This window comes from Scylla paramamosain, chromosome 4 (genome assembly GCF_035594125.1).
Source record: "Scylla paramamosain isolate STU-SP2022 chromosome 4, ASM3559412v1, whole genome shotgun sequence".
NCBI lineage: Eukaryota > Metazoa > Arthropoda > Malacostraca > Decapoda > Portunidae > Scylla > Scylla paramamosain.
In genome coordinates, this window is record NC_087154.1 from 30799214 (window position 1) to 30816775 (window position 17562).

The window sequence follows — 17562 nt, forward strand, 5'->3', positions numbered from 1 at the left end:
AAAAAAAAAATGAAAATAAAAAAAAAAGTACACTAGACTTGCGCAATCGCCTCTTCAGTAGCGGGGATCATCAGGGCAAACAGAACCGTGGCCTTGATCGCGTGCCCTTGAAAAAGACGCGTATAAAACTGCGGTCTCTGGATCATGCACTTTAGAAGCAGGACAACCCACACAACAAGGCGGTACGCGCTGGACGGGTCAAAATATCTCCCTGTGCTACACATTACACCTAAATTTTGTTTGACGGCATCGTGAGTTCCCCGTGGACTGTTTGTTCACAGCGCCTGCGTAATCTGTGTATCTATATTTGTTTTCTTTTTCACTTATACAATACTAAGGATGTAGAAGAAAGTTACAGCGAGAATCTCACTGCTATTTATTCTTTAGTTTAGTGATGAAGGAGCAAAGATCTTTATTATCTTAAGCATTACGACGAGTTGCTAAGTTTATTTTTTCTCGTATAGAATGCACCGTATTCTGAAACTGATGTGCCTACCTACCTTTAATAAGCTCTTGTATAAATTAATTCGTATTCCAAATGGTGTGTTTCGTGATTCTTGTGATGCACCATCTGTACCATCAATGGCAAAAAAACTCAAAAAAATCTCGATAAATAGTATCTGTACTCTTTGAAACTAATCCTTTTGAAAGTGCACTGTGTGTAAGAATGCAGGCCCTGGGAACCACACCAGGAAACTAGTGAGTCTTGGTTACTTTTTTGTTACATAATTATAATATCTAAGGTTGAGAACTGTCTAAGGCGAACAGGAAAGCGAGTAATACTTAACTGCCTGAAAGAAACGCTTAAGAACGTTAGTATTTATCTAGAGTGAAGAGGTTCAGGTTGGATATACATAACGGTTCTCTCTTGATGTCATTACGAAATGGAGATGAAATATTCAGAGAGTGACTCTCACTCTGTGCGTGGTGCGTAAAGCGAAATCTCTCTCTCTCTCTCTCTCTCTCTCTCTCTCTCTCTCTCTCTCTCTCTCTCTCTCTCTCTCTCTCTGATATATATATATATATATATATATATATATATATATATATATATATATATATATATATATATATATATATATATATATATATATATATATATATATATATAACAATAAAATATCAAGTAGCACAAGGGTTCTCTTCACGACACGAATCAATCAAATCATTCAAAAGGGGAAAAAAAGTAGAAAAAGCATAAATCCCACATCACATTCAAATACGTTCGACTGATGAACAGAGGGAGCGAGTTCAAGAAAAAAAAAATAAAAACTCGTGCGTAAAGGAGAGTAAAACATCAGGTAGCAAAAGTATACTCGGAATCACGACACGATTAAACTTCACATCACATTCAAACGCGTTTGAGTGATGAACGGAGGGAGCGGGTTTGTGGAAGGTGAGTGGTCAGGAAGCCCCTACTTCCGAGATTTCATTAGTGAATGATGAGAAAATATAACCGTAGCTGTGTTACATAGGTAGTGCATATGTGACCAAGATTTATCACGATGGGAAAAAACGTAAACATTGCTTATACGAGTATACCGCGTAGATTAATGAAATGTTATAGATTAGAAGAATGATTAGAGTTAGAGGAAAACCATGTAATGATTGTGCGTGACGTGCAGTTTAATACCAACAATGATACTTCATTGCTGGTACTGCAGTCACGCTTAGTGGAAAAAAGCGTCGTGAGAACAAGAAATATCCAGTCGTCGTCACGCTGGGGATGCAGAACTGGTACTGGGCGCAAGAAAAGCAGCACTTGCACCCTTGGTAACAAATAAAACATAAATAAACAATTCCTTACCTAAATAATGCCGCAATATTGCTCGCACAGATGATAATGATGACCCGCGTGGCTGCGTCTGCGATGGTGGTGGTGGTGGTAGTTGTGGCGGTGTTCGGGCCCGCTGCCGCCACGCCATCTCCGGATGCAGAAGCTGTCGCCGCTGCCGAGCCCTGCTGTGGCCGAGGTGCTGCCGGGGCGTTGGGCTTCGTCGGGGTGAGTCACTGAGGCAAAAAATGATTAATGAGGCTAATGCTTAAACAACAAGAGTATAATTAACTATACATATCATAATAATGAAAGTGAAATGTCGGAAAGAATATTTGCAAAGCACAAAAAAAAAAAAAAAAAAAATCTTAGTGTCTCTTATCTAAATATTTCGCGTTGTCTTATTTTACATTTAATTTCGTCATCACGTGTCTCCTCCTCTCCTACATCTTCGTCATCTAATGTAATGGGTTTCACACCAATTTTCTTCTTACTTCACACATGACTATCATCTGTTGCAGGGCTTCGTGATTGGCCGCTCTGTGGGTCACCGCCACCACCACCATCACGGCTGTGGCGGCTGCGGTGGCGGATGGTGTGGCGGCTGCGGCAGGAGGAGGAGGAGTTTGGACGAAGTTATGGGCACTGAAAAGCTCGAGAAAGTGTACTGGCAGGTTAGTGCAGCACCTCCCTCAGTAGTTCCATATTCTGACACACCTCTGCGCCGCACCTCCACTACTTTTAAATGGCTCCAGTTAAAGTGACGGGTTTTGTAAGGTGTTTTCATGGTTTAAGTGAGATTAATAAGATTTCTAAATTATTAACAGGAGAAACACTCTTGAGAATCCGACTAATCATCTGTAGGACCTTTGAAAACAGAAGCAGCAGAGCGTTTCTTGAACACAGGTTAAGTTAAGGTACGGTTACAATGAGAATCCAACCAGACTGTTTGGATCTTGGTTACACTAGCTTCGGAGGGAGATGACTGGGACGGGAAGGGACAGGGTGGGATGGAATAGTAATAGAAAGGGGACAGGTCAAGTGGAAGCAGATTGAGAGAGAAAGAGAGAGTAGGGGGGTTGTGTGGGGATGGGAAGGAGAAGGCAGGAGAGGGGAGGGAATGGTAGGGCAAGGACGAAGTAGAGCATGTCAGGGAAGAGTGGGAGGAAAGGGCATAACAGGGTGGAGCAGGGAAGGAAGGGATGGTGAGGGGCAAGGGTGGGCAAGGTTAGGGTGGGGGGGATAGGGCAGGGAGGAGAGGCATGGACAGGGGAGTGGTAAAGCAGGGAGGCGGGGTAAGGAAAGGGATGGATAATGCCGTGATGATATTTACCTGAGACTACCCTATTGTTTAATTTGCTAATTATGTTATATATGAACAAATATTAGCCCTACATACCCAATCAATTAGTAATCGATCATCTGGATAAAACTCATCCCTGCAAAATAAGTAGATTACAATAGCTTAGCCTTAGCGACTGAAAGCCACACAATAACTACACTAAATTATTTCACGAGTAATATGTATCTCATCTCAATTTAACTGTTGCGTCATTCAAGATCGCCTCCAAGGACAAGGACCAGTGCGGGCTGCGGCTTGTGTGCGAGTTGGCTCAGAAGGACCAGCGAGATCTGACTGACAGCGAAATCACAGTCCTGCTGCCATACTGGTAATGCTCAACTCCCCCACCACCTACTCTCCTAATACCACTTTGCCTTCCCTTCACTTCCACACACCACATGAGCCTCTCATATATGACACAAAAGAGTGAACACTAAATAATCGGTACTGTACTAACGAAGGAACATTTTACCTGTACAGGGGTCTTGAGGAAAGCGACGAGAAGAGCTACTACGGGCGGTACGACAAGGCGGTGTGGCACGGGCAGCAAGGCACCTCCTGCAAGGAGCTCTTCCCGAGGTGCATCTACTCTGCGGTTCAGATGATGACCGATTTCTCGCCTGACTCTACCGGCCTCGTCCTCTGAGGTGGAAACACCGCACAATTCACCAGTCTTCTTGTCATCTCTTAAACATTTCGGCCACTTTAAAAAAAAACACTTTCAACAGACTTTTCTCGGCGTCATTAGGTTTTCACTGGTGTTGTCATGATCCTTGTGATGGACAAATATTTTGCGTCATTAAGAAAATTACCCATGAGAAGCCAATTTATCATGAAAATACTTCTTAGGAGACCACGGGGAGTTTCAAAATATGGTCCATCTTTAAAGTTTGTTAGAGTATTTTAGTTAATAAAATTACCTTGCTCTTAAGCGTAATACTTTAGATTCTTACGTGTCTCAGTCTCTAGCGTCTACCAAGTAATATTTATTGAACACCAGGAGGAAACACATGGCGTGAAGGCAGCTTGGAACCTTGTACTGATTATTGTATTATCCTTCCCATTCTTTAATGTAAGAGAGAGAGAGAGAGAGAGAGAGAGAGAGAGAGAGTCTTCAAACAAGTAAACACCCCTCACGTGATGGGTAGTGTGGCCTTAACAATGTTTAGCTCGTTGGTTTTTAGTTACTATTAAAGCTCTTGTTCTGTTGATCCCTACTGCAGTTGTAAGGAACAAGTATATACGCACCAGTGTGAAGGAAAAGTGTCTCACAGTATCCTTTTAATCAGTAAGCAAAAAACTACTACTGTCTGCAGGTAATGGCGTCACGGCTGGGCAAACCTTCCTCATGGACGCTAATGTAGTCCCCTTCAGTTGCTCAGAGATATAGAAAGTTCTATTTACATTTAGAATTTCAAGGAAAAAAAAAGTTTCTTGGGTCCCTACATACGCCTATTTGATCTAACTTTTACTAATTTTTGCAGGGATAATTAATATATAGCAGTGTTTTTTAATGACCGGTACTTATCAATTCGATTAGCCAAATTCATACAACCAAGTTAATTTATATAAGGAGCGGAGAAACAAAAAAGGCGTGTGACTTACCAACTAGTCCCTCCCGTCCAGGGCTGCCATTTTCAATGTCGGCCAAATAAAGGTGGCAGTGTAGTAGCCACCAAGACTAGAGAGTCGTGGATGAGGACACAGCGACAACCGTGATGCACCACACCCACCTCACGCTGTCCTGCGTTCACCTAAGTCTTACGTACGGAGGATCCCATCAGACAAGCTGCAAGTGCCTCTCCAGCAACGTGCACCCACACACCACGCACCACACACCCGCAGCTTTCCTGTCAGGCCGCTGAACGGCGTGAAGTGGCTACCACTGAGACACCACTATGAAGCTTCGTTTCAATCGAAGTATCAAGAAAGCTAGTGCCGATACGTACTCTTGCTTCCTTGGTTTGAATTTAGAGAACAAAAGGTAGGTTTGTGTGTGTGTGTCTATATATATATATATATATATATATATATATATATATATATATATATATATATATATATATATATATATATATATATATATATATATATATATATATATCCGGTTTAAAAGAAAACGCTATCAAAGTTTCCGCTATATTAATTTTATATATGTATCATCATATTAAGTACAGCAAGGAATAGTACATTGATACATGGCACACACAATAATGCGTAATACATGAAAACAAAATTAATACATGGCACACACACAATAATGCGTAATATATGAAAATATAAAGTAAGATCATTAAAAATACAAAGACGTAGTACAATATGGGACAACAGAATCATATATCTTCAGACGAGGGAGAACAACACCTGTTTTATTTATCTATGTATTTTCTTCGCTGCGGCTTGCATATTTATATCTTCCTCGAAGTTTTCTTGCTTTTTCTTTTTTAGAATTCCTTCCCCCCAAAAAAAGAAAACTTGTTAAGAACAGAAAATAGATATCAATGAATAAAAAGCGCCTCCCTACCTCCACCGCTGCCTCCTCACGCCAGCTAACAGTTGGGCCAGTTCCACAGTCTTTTCGAAGCTCCCGAACCAAAACGCTCCCATATTGGTAAGCTCCTGAACAAATAGGATGTACCGCTTTCACAGACAGTTATACTTTCGTTTGGGCGTTTTCGAAGCGTGACCTTCATAACAGTAGTGCCATGAACCTGAGTGTCGAAAATCGTAAACAAACAGCTTGGACCGACGTCAAAAAGGCACAAGAAAGGAATTTACGTCCATGACTTACGAGCAGAAGCGGACGCTGGCATTACTGGTCACTGTTTACAGAGAAGTCCTGTAACCTCTACACCATGGCATTATAAGCATTTGACGATACAATGTTTCCGATTTAGAAGAAATTAGTTTTTCCTTTCCGGGGATATGTGAATTTCCTCACAGGACACTGTGTGTGTGTGTGTGTGTGTGTGTGTGTGTGTGTATTCTATTCTAATAGCAATCTAACAACACGAAATAATAAGTATTCATATTTGCAATAATAACTGCCTATCACATCATAAAGAACAAACTGTAACACTTTATCACTAGTTAACTACTTCTGGACAAAGATATTAACGTCAGCTATATGGAGTGGGTAATCATCAGGACCATTTCGTATCACTCTCATGATGACGACGAACCTGCCACTGAGGCCATCACCCCTAGCGCATGAAAGACGGCCAAGAGCGGCGGAATAAGGACCCTTGTACGTCGAAAACGGAGTGAACGATGAAAAGTTACCATTGGCTGGCTGCACGTCACCTATGCGAATCTGTGTGTAAAAACACAACATGAACAACAGACTCTTCTCTACCTCGACACGCCAAGTGAATGCTATCTAGATGCCGAGATCCTTTACTCACATCAATATCGTGGAACCTGTAATGGCAGCAATTGCGGCGAGGAAGGATTTGGACCTCATGAATCACCCGTGTCTCGCCGAGGTCCAGCAGCCACCAGGGTTGTGAATCATCTACAGCTGAGTGGAACATACTGTCATCCGTCTCGATTGTGTCCACGGCCATAGATGCAATGTTTAACCTGAAATTAATTTTGTTCGGTATTAAAAGAAAAAAAAAATGTTTCCATAAATTCCGAATCCCCACATATCAAACTAAATTTGTTACAAGAAGAGTTGTTGCTGGATACTTGCAAATAAACGCTGCTTGCGGAAGCTGGCTTTCCTGTGGCCACATCCTCCAGGGAATCTTGTGATGGGAACAAAAGGAAGGTGTTTGTGGAGGAGGCCGGGCCATAACCTTCTCCGTACAGAGTACATTTGTTGGTGTTGCCTGAAAAAAAAAAAAAAAAAAATAGATAAAAATAAATAAAATAAAAAAAAGTACCGGTACTGCACACCATCTCTTGTGTATGTCAGTAAGTAAATAAGTAAATGAATTTATTGCTTCTAATACATACTGTCGATCCGAAGCTCCGCGAATGGCAAACATTAATTAAGTGGTTATCAGCGTGCTTATACTCTAATAACTAATGCCTTTAAGAATACAATGGACAAGGAGAAGACACTATACCTATATCAATTGCTTACAAACAATTACAAAGAAATCTGTAGTATTTCAAACATATACACAATTTTATACAATATTATGATCTAAAAAATAGCAACAAAATATGTGAATTCAATTAGGTAACAAACAGTGACAAACATAAGATGACAACAGTAATTTACCCTCTCCAGTTTCCTGCTTGCTTTCTTTCGAAGGCATAGCACTGAACTGGAGGATCGGGAAACTCGGGGTATTGAAAACACTGGAAAAAAAAAAAAACCTATTTATTCCACCTACATGGACCAGAACTGCATGTGGTGTTGTCCTCACATGCAGCGTGAAGCAGCGCTGCGGCGGTGCAGCAGCATCGCATCTAAAACTGTGTGTGTGTGTGTGTGTGTGTGTGTGTGTGTGTGTTTTGTGCTGATATCTAGTGTGACAGCACATAAAAGTGTGTGTGTGTGTGTGTGTGTGTGTGTGTTTCGTCCTCACATTTGGTGTGACACAGAGCTGCTGTGGTGCAGCGCCATCAGATCCACCACAATACTGAAACACGCCTCACTGGTTTGTGTTTTTTCGCAATGCGACGGCGCTGTCGCCGGCCTTCCTCTACCATTTTCTCGCATGGAAATTGCTGTGACTAGTGTTATGGCTTACAAGTGGTTTATCCACATGAAGAATTTACATGTTCAGGGATGTTAACTGTGCACGAAAACAAGTATACATACGTGTTAAACATTAACACGTATGTATTCATATCGGGCATATATATATATATATATATATATATATATATATATATATATATATATATATATATATATATATATATATATATATATATATATATATATATATATATATATATATATATATATATATATATATATATATATATATATATATATATATATATATATATATATATATATATATATATATATATATATATATATTGTGGTACACTTCTGCAAATAAGAATTGAGGGTGAAGAGATATTATTACGGAAAACAGATTGTGATCTATTACATAGAAAGCTACGTGAAAGTTGCGGTGGCATACCCCTTAACTCAAAATGTTTTAATTTATTGAACAAAATAGTATGGTTTAATGTGTTAAATGCTTTTGGTAAAGCAAAAGAGAGCACAACTACACAAAACCTTTCCTCTAAGATATTGTAAACATTGTTGGCAAAATATAATCAACCTGTTTCTGTTCAACGGTTTGTAAGAGATCCGTGTTGGTAACTGATTAAGTGTATGTAAATAATCTTTTTATATATATTTTACTGAAAGCTAGAAATCTGGTATGTGTGTGTGTGTGTGTGTGTGTGTGTGTGTGTGTGTGTGTGTGTGTGTGTGTGTGTGTGTGTGTGTGTGTGTGTGTGTGTGTGTGTGTGTACATCAAAGTCCTACAAGATGAAACTGGACCTGTTACTCACTGTTAAAGGTGTACTTCACGGCGTTTCTCTCACCACACAGCACACCACATAGTATAGAGGAGGTAGTGCGAAAATCATAGGTCAGATCCATCATGGGAATACAGGTGTTCGGTTGTTCTCTCAAACTGTAAGTTGACTGTGTCCTTGTTGTGTAAAAGACGCTTGCGGAAATCATTATCCAGATGACAGTAACCTTTGTCATTTTAACCACCTGCAAAATAACAGCAGATTATGTAACTAAATGCACAACGGACCACCGTATTTGATTATTACAAGGTTTGCCTACAAAACGTGGCGACAGGACAATTCGGGATAAAGATACGCACCTTTACCTTAGTCGTCAGCCGAGTACTGCTAGGTATGGTTTTTCTCCTTCCGTCTTCTGAGGTTTTCTCTTTCCACACACTCGGTGGTGGTGTCGTGCCAGTGGCTTATTGCTGTCTGAATCAATGCCAAATTTCTGAGAAGTGGCCGTCACCAGGTGGCAGCAGTGACCCTCACCTTACAAGCAATTACGATTTTTTTTCAATAGAGCCGTTCTACATACATATTAATGTATCTTGCTTATTCTAAAAGAAAAAAGAAATACGCCATTCTTTCAGAGTAGTAAAACAGGTAAAACTACATTGCATCCACGAAAACATTAAATGGAGTTGCTTTTCAGGTTCGTATGGACGGATGACTATACCTGCCGATGTCAATATAATATGAACTTTCATTATTTTTCTCTCGAAATTATCAAGGCAAAATAAGAACAGTTCTAAGAAGAAATTCGCAAAAAGTATACTGATAAAACTTGAATGCCTTTGTAAGCAAATAGGAATTACAATAACAAGATTTTAAATTACGTGTGTGTAGGTGTGGCATAGCTGAGACATCTGATTGCTTAGCTTGCTTAGCTTACCAGGTTTCCCATTGGAGATATTACGGTTCATGGTCTCAGCCGCCAGATGTCCATAGCGTCGTCTCTCAGGAATGTGGACAAATGTTAAGAGTAAGCAGTTATGAATTTGTATTTTCTCATTTATGAGCTGAGTCTGTATTTCAATGAAGTTTTCATTACCCAGTGTATATGATAATAATAATAATAATAATAATAATAATAATAATAATAATAATAATAATAATAATAATAATAATGATAATGATAATGATAATGATAATAATAATAATAATAATAATAATAATAATAATAATAATAATAATAATAGTAATAATAATAATAATAGTAATAATAATAATAATAGTAATAATAATAATAATAATAATAATAATAATAATAATAATAATAATAATAATAATAATAATAATGCTATAAGTATAAATTTGTTGAGTAAAAACTGCAACATTTAGAAGGTCATATAACAAAACAGGATAATAATGACTATTTGTGTGTGTTGTGGCAGACTACGTACATGTCTGATTCAAGAAAAAAAAAACATCTATTTATGGCTCAAGTAAGCATAGTTATGGACTCGTAGTTATCGTACTGGTCTATCTATTTATCTATCTACCTATCTATTTATCTCTCTCTCTCTCTCTCTCTCTCTCTCTCTCTCTCTCTCTCTCTCTCTCTCTCTCTCTCTCTCTCTCTCTCTCTCTCTCTCTCTCTCTCTCTCTCTCTCTCTCTCTATATATATATATATATATATATATATATATATATCACAAGGAGGAGGCAATAAGCACCTGCCGAAACGATAATTACTCCCAGTGAGGTCTAAAGCACTGGATCAGAGGGTGATGTGAGCTTATCATTAAACCCAGCTGTGACCCCACTGAACTTGTGTCTCACAACACAAGTAGCCAGTCACAGCCTGCCCTCTAAAGACAACTCTCTTCCTCACACAAAATTACAAGCACCTAATAACACACACACCCTTCACTCAAAATTTCAAAATTCATGGCGACTCCTACACCAGCCTCGGAGTTCCCATCTGGGGATGGGACCACAAATGTCCCCAGGTCGGACTGCCCTTCTGACGACGACCCTAAGTGTCTTGACACCCCCCTCAACTTTTTCTTCATTAACTTCTGCAACGTTCGTGGTCTAAGATTTAATTTTCAATCATTAGAACACCACCTCTCCTCTTCTAAACCTCATCTTCTTTTCCTCACTGAAACTCAGGTATCTGATGCAGCTGACAGTAGCCCCTTTTTTGTTCCCTTCTACTTTCTCTATCCTCATTTTCAATCCAAAGTTGGATGTTGCGTTTATGTGCGCAACGATTGAACCTGCTCTCGTGCCTACGCTCTTGAATCTTCCGAGTTTTCCACCATCTGGCTACGACTACAGAGTCACTCTCAAACTAAGTTTATCTGTGCTGTATATCTCTCACCTAACTCCTCTGACTATAAGAAATTCTTTGACTACTTAACTTCGAAAGTGGAGCACATTCTGACTCTCTTCCCTTTTGCTGAGATCTCCATTCTTGGAAACTTCATTGTTCACTGCCAGCTTTGGCTTACCTCTCCCTTCACTGACCATCCTGGTGAACTGGCCTTCAACTTTGCTATCCTCCATGACCTAGAGCAATTGGTGCAACACCCTACTCGTATTCCTGACCGTCTTGGAGATACGCCCAACATTCTTGACCTTTTCCTGACTTCTAATCCTGCTTATGCTGTCACCCTTTCTCCTCCGTTGGGCTCCTTCGACCACAATCTCATATATGTATCTTGTCCTATCGCTCCAGTCCCTCCTCAGGATTCCCCTAAGCGAAGGTGCCTCTGGCGTTTTGCCTCTGTTAGTTGAGGGGACCTGAGGAGGTATTTTGCTGATTTTCCTTGGAATGACTACTGCTTCCGTGTCAGAGACCTGTCTTTGTGTGCTGAGCGCATAACAGAGGTGATAGTGTCTGGCATGGAGGCGTACATTCCTCACTCTTTTTCTCAACCTAAACCTTCCAAACATTGGTTTAACACAGTTTGTTCTCGTGCTATACATGATAGAGAGATGGCCCACAAAAGGTACTTAAGCCTTTCATCACCAGAATCTCATGCACATTATATTTCTACCCGGAACCATGCCAAGTCTGTTCTCCAACTAGCCAAAAACTCCCTCTTTAACAGAAAGTGTCAAAATCTTTCAAGATCTAACTCCCCTCGTGACTTCTGGCATCTAGCCAAAAATATCTCCAATAACTTTACTTCTTCTGTCCCTCCTTTATTTCAACCAGATGGCACCACTGCTATCACATCTATTTCTAAAGCTGAACTCTTCGCTCAAACCTTTGCTAAAAACTCTACCTTGGACGATTCAGGGCATGTTCCACCCTCTCCTTCACCCTCTGACTACTTCATGCTACCAATTAAAATTCTTCGTAATGATGTTTTCTATGCCCTCGCTGGCCTAAACCCTCGGAAGGCTGATGGGGTTCCTCCTTTTGTTCTCCAAAACTGTGCCTCCGTGCTTGCACCTTGCCTAGTCAAATTCTTTCAGCTCTGTCTGTTAACATCTACCTTTCCTTCTTGCTGGAAGTTTGCCTACATTCAGCCTGTTCCTAAAAAGAGTGATCGTTCTAATCCCTTAAACTACCGTCCTATTGCTTTAATTTCCTGCCTATCTAAAGTTTTTGAATCTATCCTCAACAGGAAGATTCTTAAACATCTATCACTTCACAACCTTCTATCTGATACTGGTATAATTCTATCTATGATTCTATCTATGATCGCCATACTGGCGATCATCAGTATGATCGCCATACTGGCGATCATACTGATCGCCAGTATGGATTCCGTCAAGGCCGCTCTATTCGTGATCTTCTGGTTTTCCTTGCTGAGTCTTTGTCATTCTCTTTTAGAGATTTTGGTAAAACTTTTCTTGTTGCCTTGGACATATCAAAAGCTTCCGATAGAGTCTGACACAAAACTTTGATTTCCAAACTATCCTCCTATGGCTTCTATCCTTCTCTTTGTAACTTCATTTCAAGTTTCCTCTCTGAACGTTATATTGCTGCTGTGGTACACGGTCACTGTTCTTCTCCTAAATCTATTAACAGTAGTGTTCCTCAGGGTTCTGTCCTGTCACCCACTCTCCTTATTATTCATCAATGACCTTCTAAACCAGACTTCTTGTCCAATCCACTCCTATGCTGATAATACTATCCTGCACTTTTCCACGTCTTTTCATAGACGTCCATCCCTTCAGGAAGTAAACATTTCACGTAGGGAAGCCACAGAACGCCTGACTTCTGGTCTTTCTAAAATTTCTGATTGGGGCAGAGCAAACTTGGTATTGTTCAATGCCTCAAAATTTCAATTCCTCCATCTATCAACTCGACACAACCTTCCAGACAACTATCCCCTCTTTTTCAATGACACTCAATTGTCCCCCTCTTCTACATTGAACATCCTTGGTCTGTCCTTTACTTATAATCTGAACTGGAAACTTTACATCTCATCTCTAGCTAAATCAAGTTCTATGAAGTTAGGCATTCTGAGACATCTCCGCCAGTTTTTCTCACCCCCACCAGCTGCTAACTCTGTACCAGGGCCTTATCCGTCCATGTATGGAGAATGCTTCCCATGTCTGGGGGGTTCCACTCATACTGCTCTTCTAGACAGGGTGGAATCAAAAGCTTTTCGTCTCATCAACTCCTCTCCTCTAACTGACTGTCTTCAGCCTCTCTCTCATCGCCGCAATGTTGCATCTCTCGCTATCTTCTACCGTTATTATCATGCTAACTGCTCTTCTGATCTTGCTAACTGCATGCCGCCCCTCCTCCCGCGGTCTCGCTGCACAAGACTTTCTTCTTTCTCTCACCCCTATTCTGTCCACCTCTCTAATACAAGAGTTAACCAGTATTCTCAATCATTCATCCCTTTCTCTGGTAAACTCTGGAACTCCCTTTCTGCTTCTGTATTTCCACCTTCCTATGACTTGAATTCCTTCAAAAAGGGAGGTTTCAGCACACTTATCCTTCAAATTTTGACTACGGCTTTGGATCCTTTTCTAGGACTGGCATCTCAGTGGGCTTTTTTTTATTTTTCTTATTTGGATTTTTGTTGCCCTTGGCCAGTGTCCCTCCTACATTAAAAAAAAAACTATATATATATATATATATATATATATATATATATATATATATATATATATATATATATATATATATATATATATATATATATATATATATATATATATATATATATATATATATATATATTCGAAAGAAGAATATTAAGAAAAAAAAACCTATTGATCATAAGTATATATAAAATCATTCATAAATTGAGAGATTTGAAGTTGTCCACATTTTATTTTTTTACATGGAGAACAACACTGGATGAGATCATGAACCAGAAGTTGTGATATTTCCAATACAGTTTCTTTTCATTAGACAATTATGTAGGTTGTTATGGAGAACAATAATATAATTCGTATTTGAATGCATGTTTATTCTCAAGACTGTGGCGTTAAAAAAATAAAATAAAGTTGGCTGTATTTTTTTTACTGATTTATTATTATTATTATTATTATTATTATTATTATTATTATTATTATTATTATTATTATCATTATTATTGTTATAATAATAATAATTACTGAATTATTATTATTATTATTATTATCATTATTATTATTATTATTATTATTATTATTATGAAAGCAATGGGTGTCGCACTTCCATGATGAGAGAGAGAGAGAGAGAGAGAGAGAGAGAGAGAGAGAGAGAGAGAGAGAGAGAGAGAGAGAGAGAGAGAGAGAGAGACCGGAAACAAATATGATAATCACAATGTCTAAGAGAGAGTATATTATCTGAGAGAGAGAGAGAGAGAGAGAGAGAGAGAGAGAGAGAGAGAGAGAGAGAGAGAGAGAGAGAGAGAGAGAGAGAGAGAGAGAGAGAGAGAGAGAGAATTTATTTACAGTTCCAAAACATTTACTCTTATCGTTTCTTTAAGATTTTTTTTTTTTTTTTGTAATGATCACTACATAATGGTGTTGTCATATTTTTATCCAACTTTCTCTTTACTTTTTATTCCATGACAAAACATCATAAGGCCAGTAGCTTATTGCCGTATGAATGAAAGACAAATTCCTCAGAAGTTGCCGTCACCAGGCGCCAGCAGTGATTGCGGCCTCCTGTCGCATTTCTCTTCTCCATCGTGTTTGGCTGGACTTGTAAATCTTTCTGAATGTTGAATATGATGTCGAAAGCTTCAGTTTTTACAACACTTCGATTAGGGAAGACGCTGCGCATCAGATCACATATCAATGACTTCATTTTAAATATTTACTATTTTAGAACTTTAATTATTATGTTCATGACACATTTGTCTAAAAGATATTTATACTTTGTTGTGTATTCGATTCTCCATTCTCTTCTCAGCATCACTTGGCTCCAGATCTCAGTTGGGAGATTGTGCAATTATTTTATTTCCTTTGTGCACCGCTGAGAAGAAAGTTCGGTAGGAGGATGACGAAACCATTGTTTTTAGTGACATCGGCATTATAACTATATAGTCATCTTAGGTTTTCTTTGTCTAGCGGCCTACAACCAATATTTGCTTAAGCACATGTTAACGAGCACTTGGAAAAATCGCTCTATTACTTTATGTACTTTCTTCCACGTGTTGCAGCGGATATCAAACCAGTACTACTACCGTGTTGGTGGTGCTCAGTTATTTTTTTTCCTTTCGGGGTAATTAAAAGTACAGCAACAACCTTTTCATATATTTTACTGGAATCTACATTTTTTTTTTTACGTTGTGTGTGTGTGTGTGTGTGTGTGTGTGTGTGTGTGTGTGTGTGTGTGTGTGTTTATCGAAGTTCTACAACATGGATCTGTCACTCACTATTAAAGATGTACTTCAGGGCCCTCCTCTCACTACACAGCATAGTACACAACGTAGAAGAGGTAGTGCAAAATAATAGGACCTTTTTATAAGTAAGCAAAAAACTACTTCTATCTGCAGGTAATGGTGTCACGGCTGGCCAGGCCTTCCTCATGGACGCTAATGTAGTCCTTCCCTTCAGTTGCTCAGAGATATAGAAAGTTCTATTTACATTTAGAATTTCAAGGAAAAAAAAAATTTCTTGGGTCCCTACATACGCCTACTTGATCTAACTTTTACTAATTTTTGCAGGGATAATTAATATATAGCAGTGTTTTTAATGACCGGTACTTATCAATTCGATTAGCCAAATTCATACAACCAAGTTAATTTATATAAGGAGCTGAGGCACAAAAGAGGCGTGTAACTTACCAACTAGTCCCTCCCGTCCAGGGCTGCCATTTTCAATGTCGGCCAAATAAAGGTGGCAGTGTAGCAGCCACCAAGGCCAGAGAGTCGTGGATTTAGGACACAGCGACAACCGTGATGCGCCACACTCACCTCACGCTGTCCTGCGTTCACCTAAGTCTTACGTACGGAGGATCCCATCAGACAAGCTGCAAGTGCCTCTCCAGCAACGTGCACCCACACACCACGCACCACACACCCGCGGCTTTCCTGTCAGGCCGCTGAACGGCGTGAAGTGGCTACCACTGAGAAACCACTACGAAGCTTCGTTTCAATCGAAGCATCAAGAAAGCTAGTGCCGATACGTACTCTTGCTTCCTTGGTTTGGATTTAGAGAACGAAAAGTGTGTGCGCATGTTTGTGTGTGTGTGTGTGTGTGTGTGTGTGTGTGTGTGTGTGTGTGTGTGTGTAGGAACTTTAAAAGTACAATATATATATATATATATATATATATATATATATATATATATATATATATATATATATATATATATATATATATATATATATATATATATATATATACTCGTATATATATATATATATATACGAGTATATATATATATATATATATATATATATATATATATATATATATATATATATATATATATATATATATATATATATATATATATATATATATATATATATATATATATATATATATATATATATATATATATATATATATATCATTATATTAAGTACAGCAACGAATAGTAGATTAACACATGGGACATATTCATTAATGCGTAATACATGAAAATATAAAGTAATATAATCAGAAATACAAAGAAAGCGTAGTGCAATAACAAAATTGTTTATCTTCAGACGAGGGAGAACACCACCTGTTTTTATTTATCTACGTCTTATCTTCCCTGCGGCTTACATATTTGTATCTTCGAAGCAGTCATGCATTTTTTTTTTTTTTTAGGATTCCTCTCTTAAAAAAAAAAAAAACATCGTAAAAAAATGGTCAAGAACAGAAAATAGATATCAATGAATAAAAATTGCATTCCTCAGCGATGTCTCCTCACGCCAGCCACTCAGCCTGAAGCACCACGCATGTATTACTTATAAAACGTGGATTTATAATCTTAAAAATAAATAAATAAATAATAATAATAATAATAATAATAATAATAATAATAATAATAATAATAATAGTAATAATAATTATAATAAATAAATAAATAAAATAAATAAATGATATAAATAAACGAATAAATAAAATAAAATTAAATTATATTGATTAATTAATTAATTAAATTAAATCAAATTAAATTAAAATAATAAGAAGAACTAGATTTCTATCTTTTTATACTTTCTGATTATTTGATAACGAAAACGTGGTTGATATTTAGATGTCTGCGTGGCCACGCGGATATATATATATATATATATATATATATATATATATATATATATATATATATATATATATATATATATATATATATATATATATATATATATATATATATATATATATATATATATATATATATATATATATATATATATATATATATATATATATATATATATATATATATATATATATATATATATATATATATATATATATATATATATATATATATATATATATATATATATAATAAAATAAAAACTGACAGAGTAACAAATTCACATAACATCAATACAGACCAAAGGTTATCAACGTATCCATTATATTATATTATAT

At 37.7% G+C, this 17562-nt stretch overlaps 2 protein-coding genes across 3 annotated transcripts; one reads left to right on the top strand and one right to left on the bottom strand.

The window, feature by feature from the left end:
• Nucleotides 1–157: 157 nt before the first annotated feature.
• On the top strand, nucleotides 158–4047 carry LOC135099985 (uncharacterized). The gene is made up of 5 exons (XM_064002787.1): nucleotides 158–182; nucleotides 1838–2002; nucleotides 2296–2448; nucleotides 3335–3444; nucleotides 3597–4047. Exons 2-5 carry the CDS (start codon nucleotides 1838–1840, stop codon nucleotides 3760–3762), a joined length of 594 nt encoding a protein of 197 aa, XP_063858857.1. The 5' UTR covers nucleotides 158–182; the 3' UTR covers nucleotides 3763–4047.
• A 1190-nt stretch (nucleotides 4048–5237) lies between these two features.
• Nucleotides 5238–16180, bottom strand: LOC135099980 (uncharacterized). 2 transcript variants are annotated; one of them, XM_064002778.1, is made up of 6 exons: nucleotides 15816–16180; nucleotides 8933–9107; nucleotides 8607–8817; nucleotides 6811–6949; nucleotides 6521–6698; nucleotides 5238–6429 (listed from the first exon to the last, which is right to left on the bottom strand). In XM_064002778.1, the coding sequence occupies exons 3-6, from the start codon at nucleotides 8806–8808 to the stop codon at nucleotides 6211–6213; spliced, it is 738 nt and encodes a 245-aa protein (XP_063858848.1). In that variant the 5' UTR covers nucleotides 8809–8817; nucleotides 8933–9107; nucleotides 15816–16180; the 3' UTR covers nucleotides 5238–6210. The 2 variants fall into 2 exon arrangements, with proteins under 2 accessions (XP_063858848.1, XP_063858849.1); XM_064002779.1 differs by lacking the exons at nucleotides 8607–8817; nucleotides 8933–9107; nucleotides 15816–16180 and adding an exon at nucleotides 7348–7601.
• Between the last annotated feature and the right edge of the window lie 1382 nt (nucleotides 16181–17562).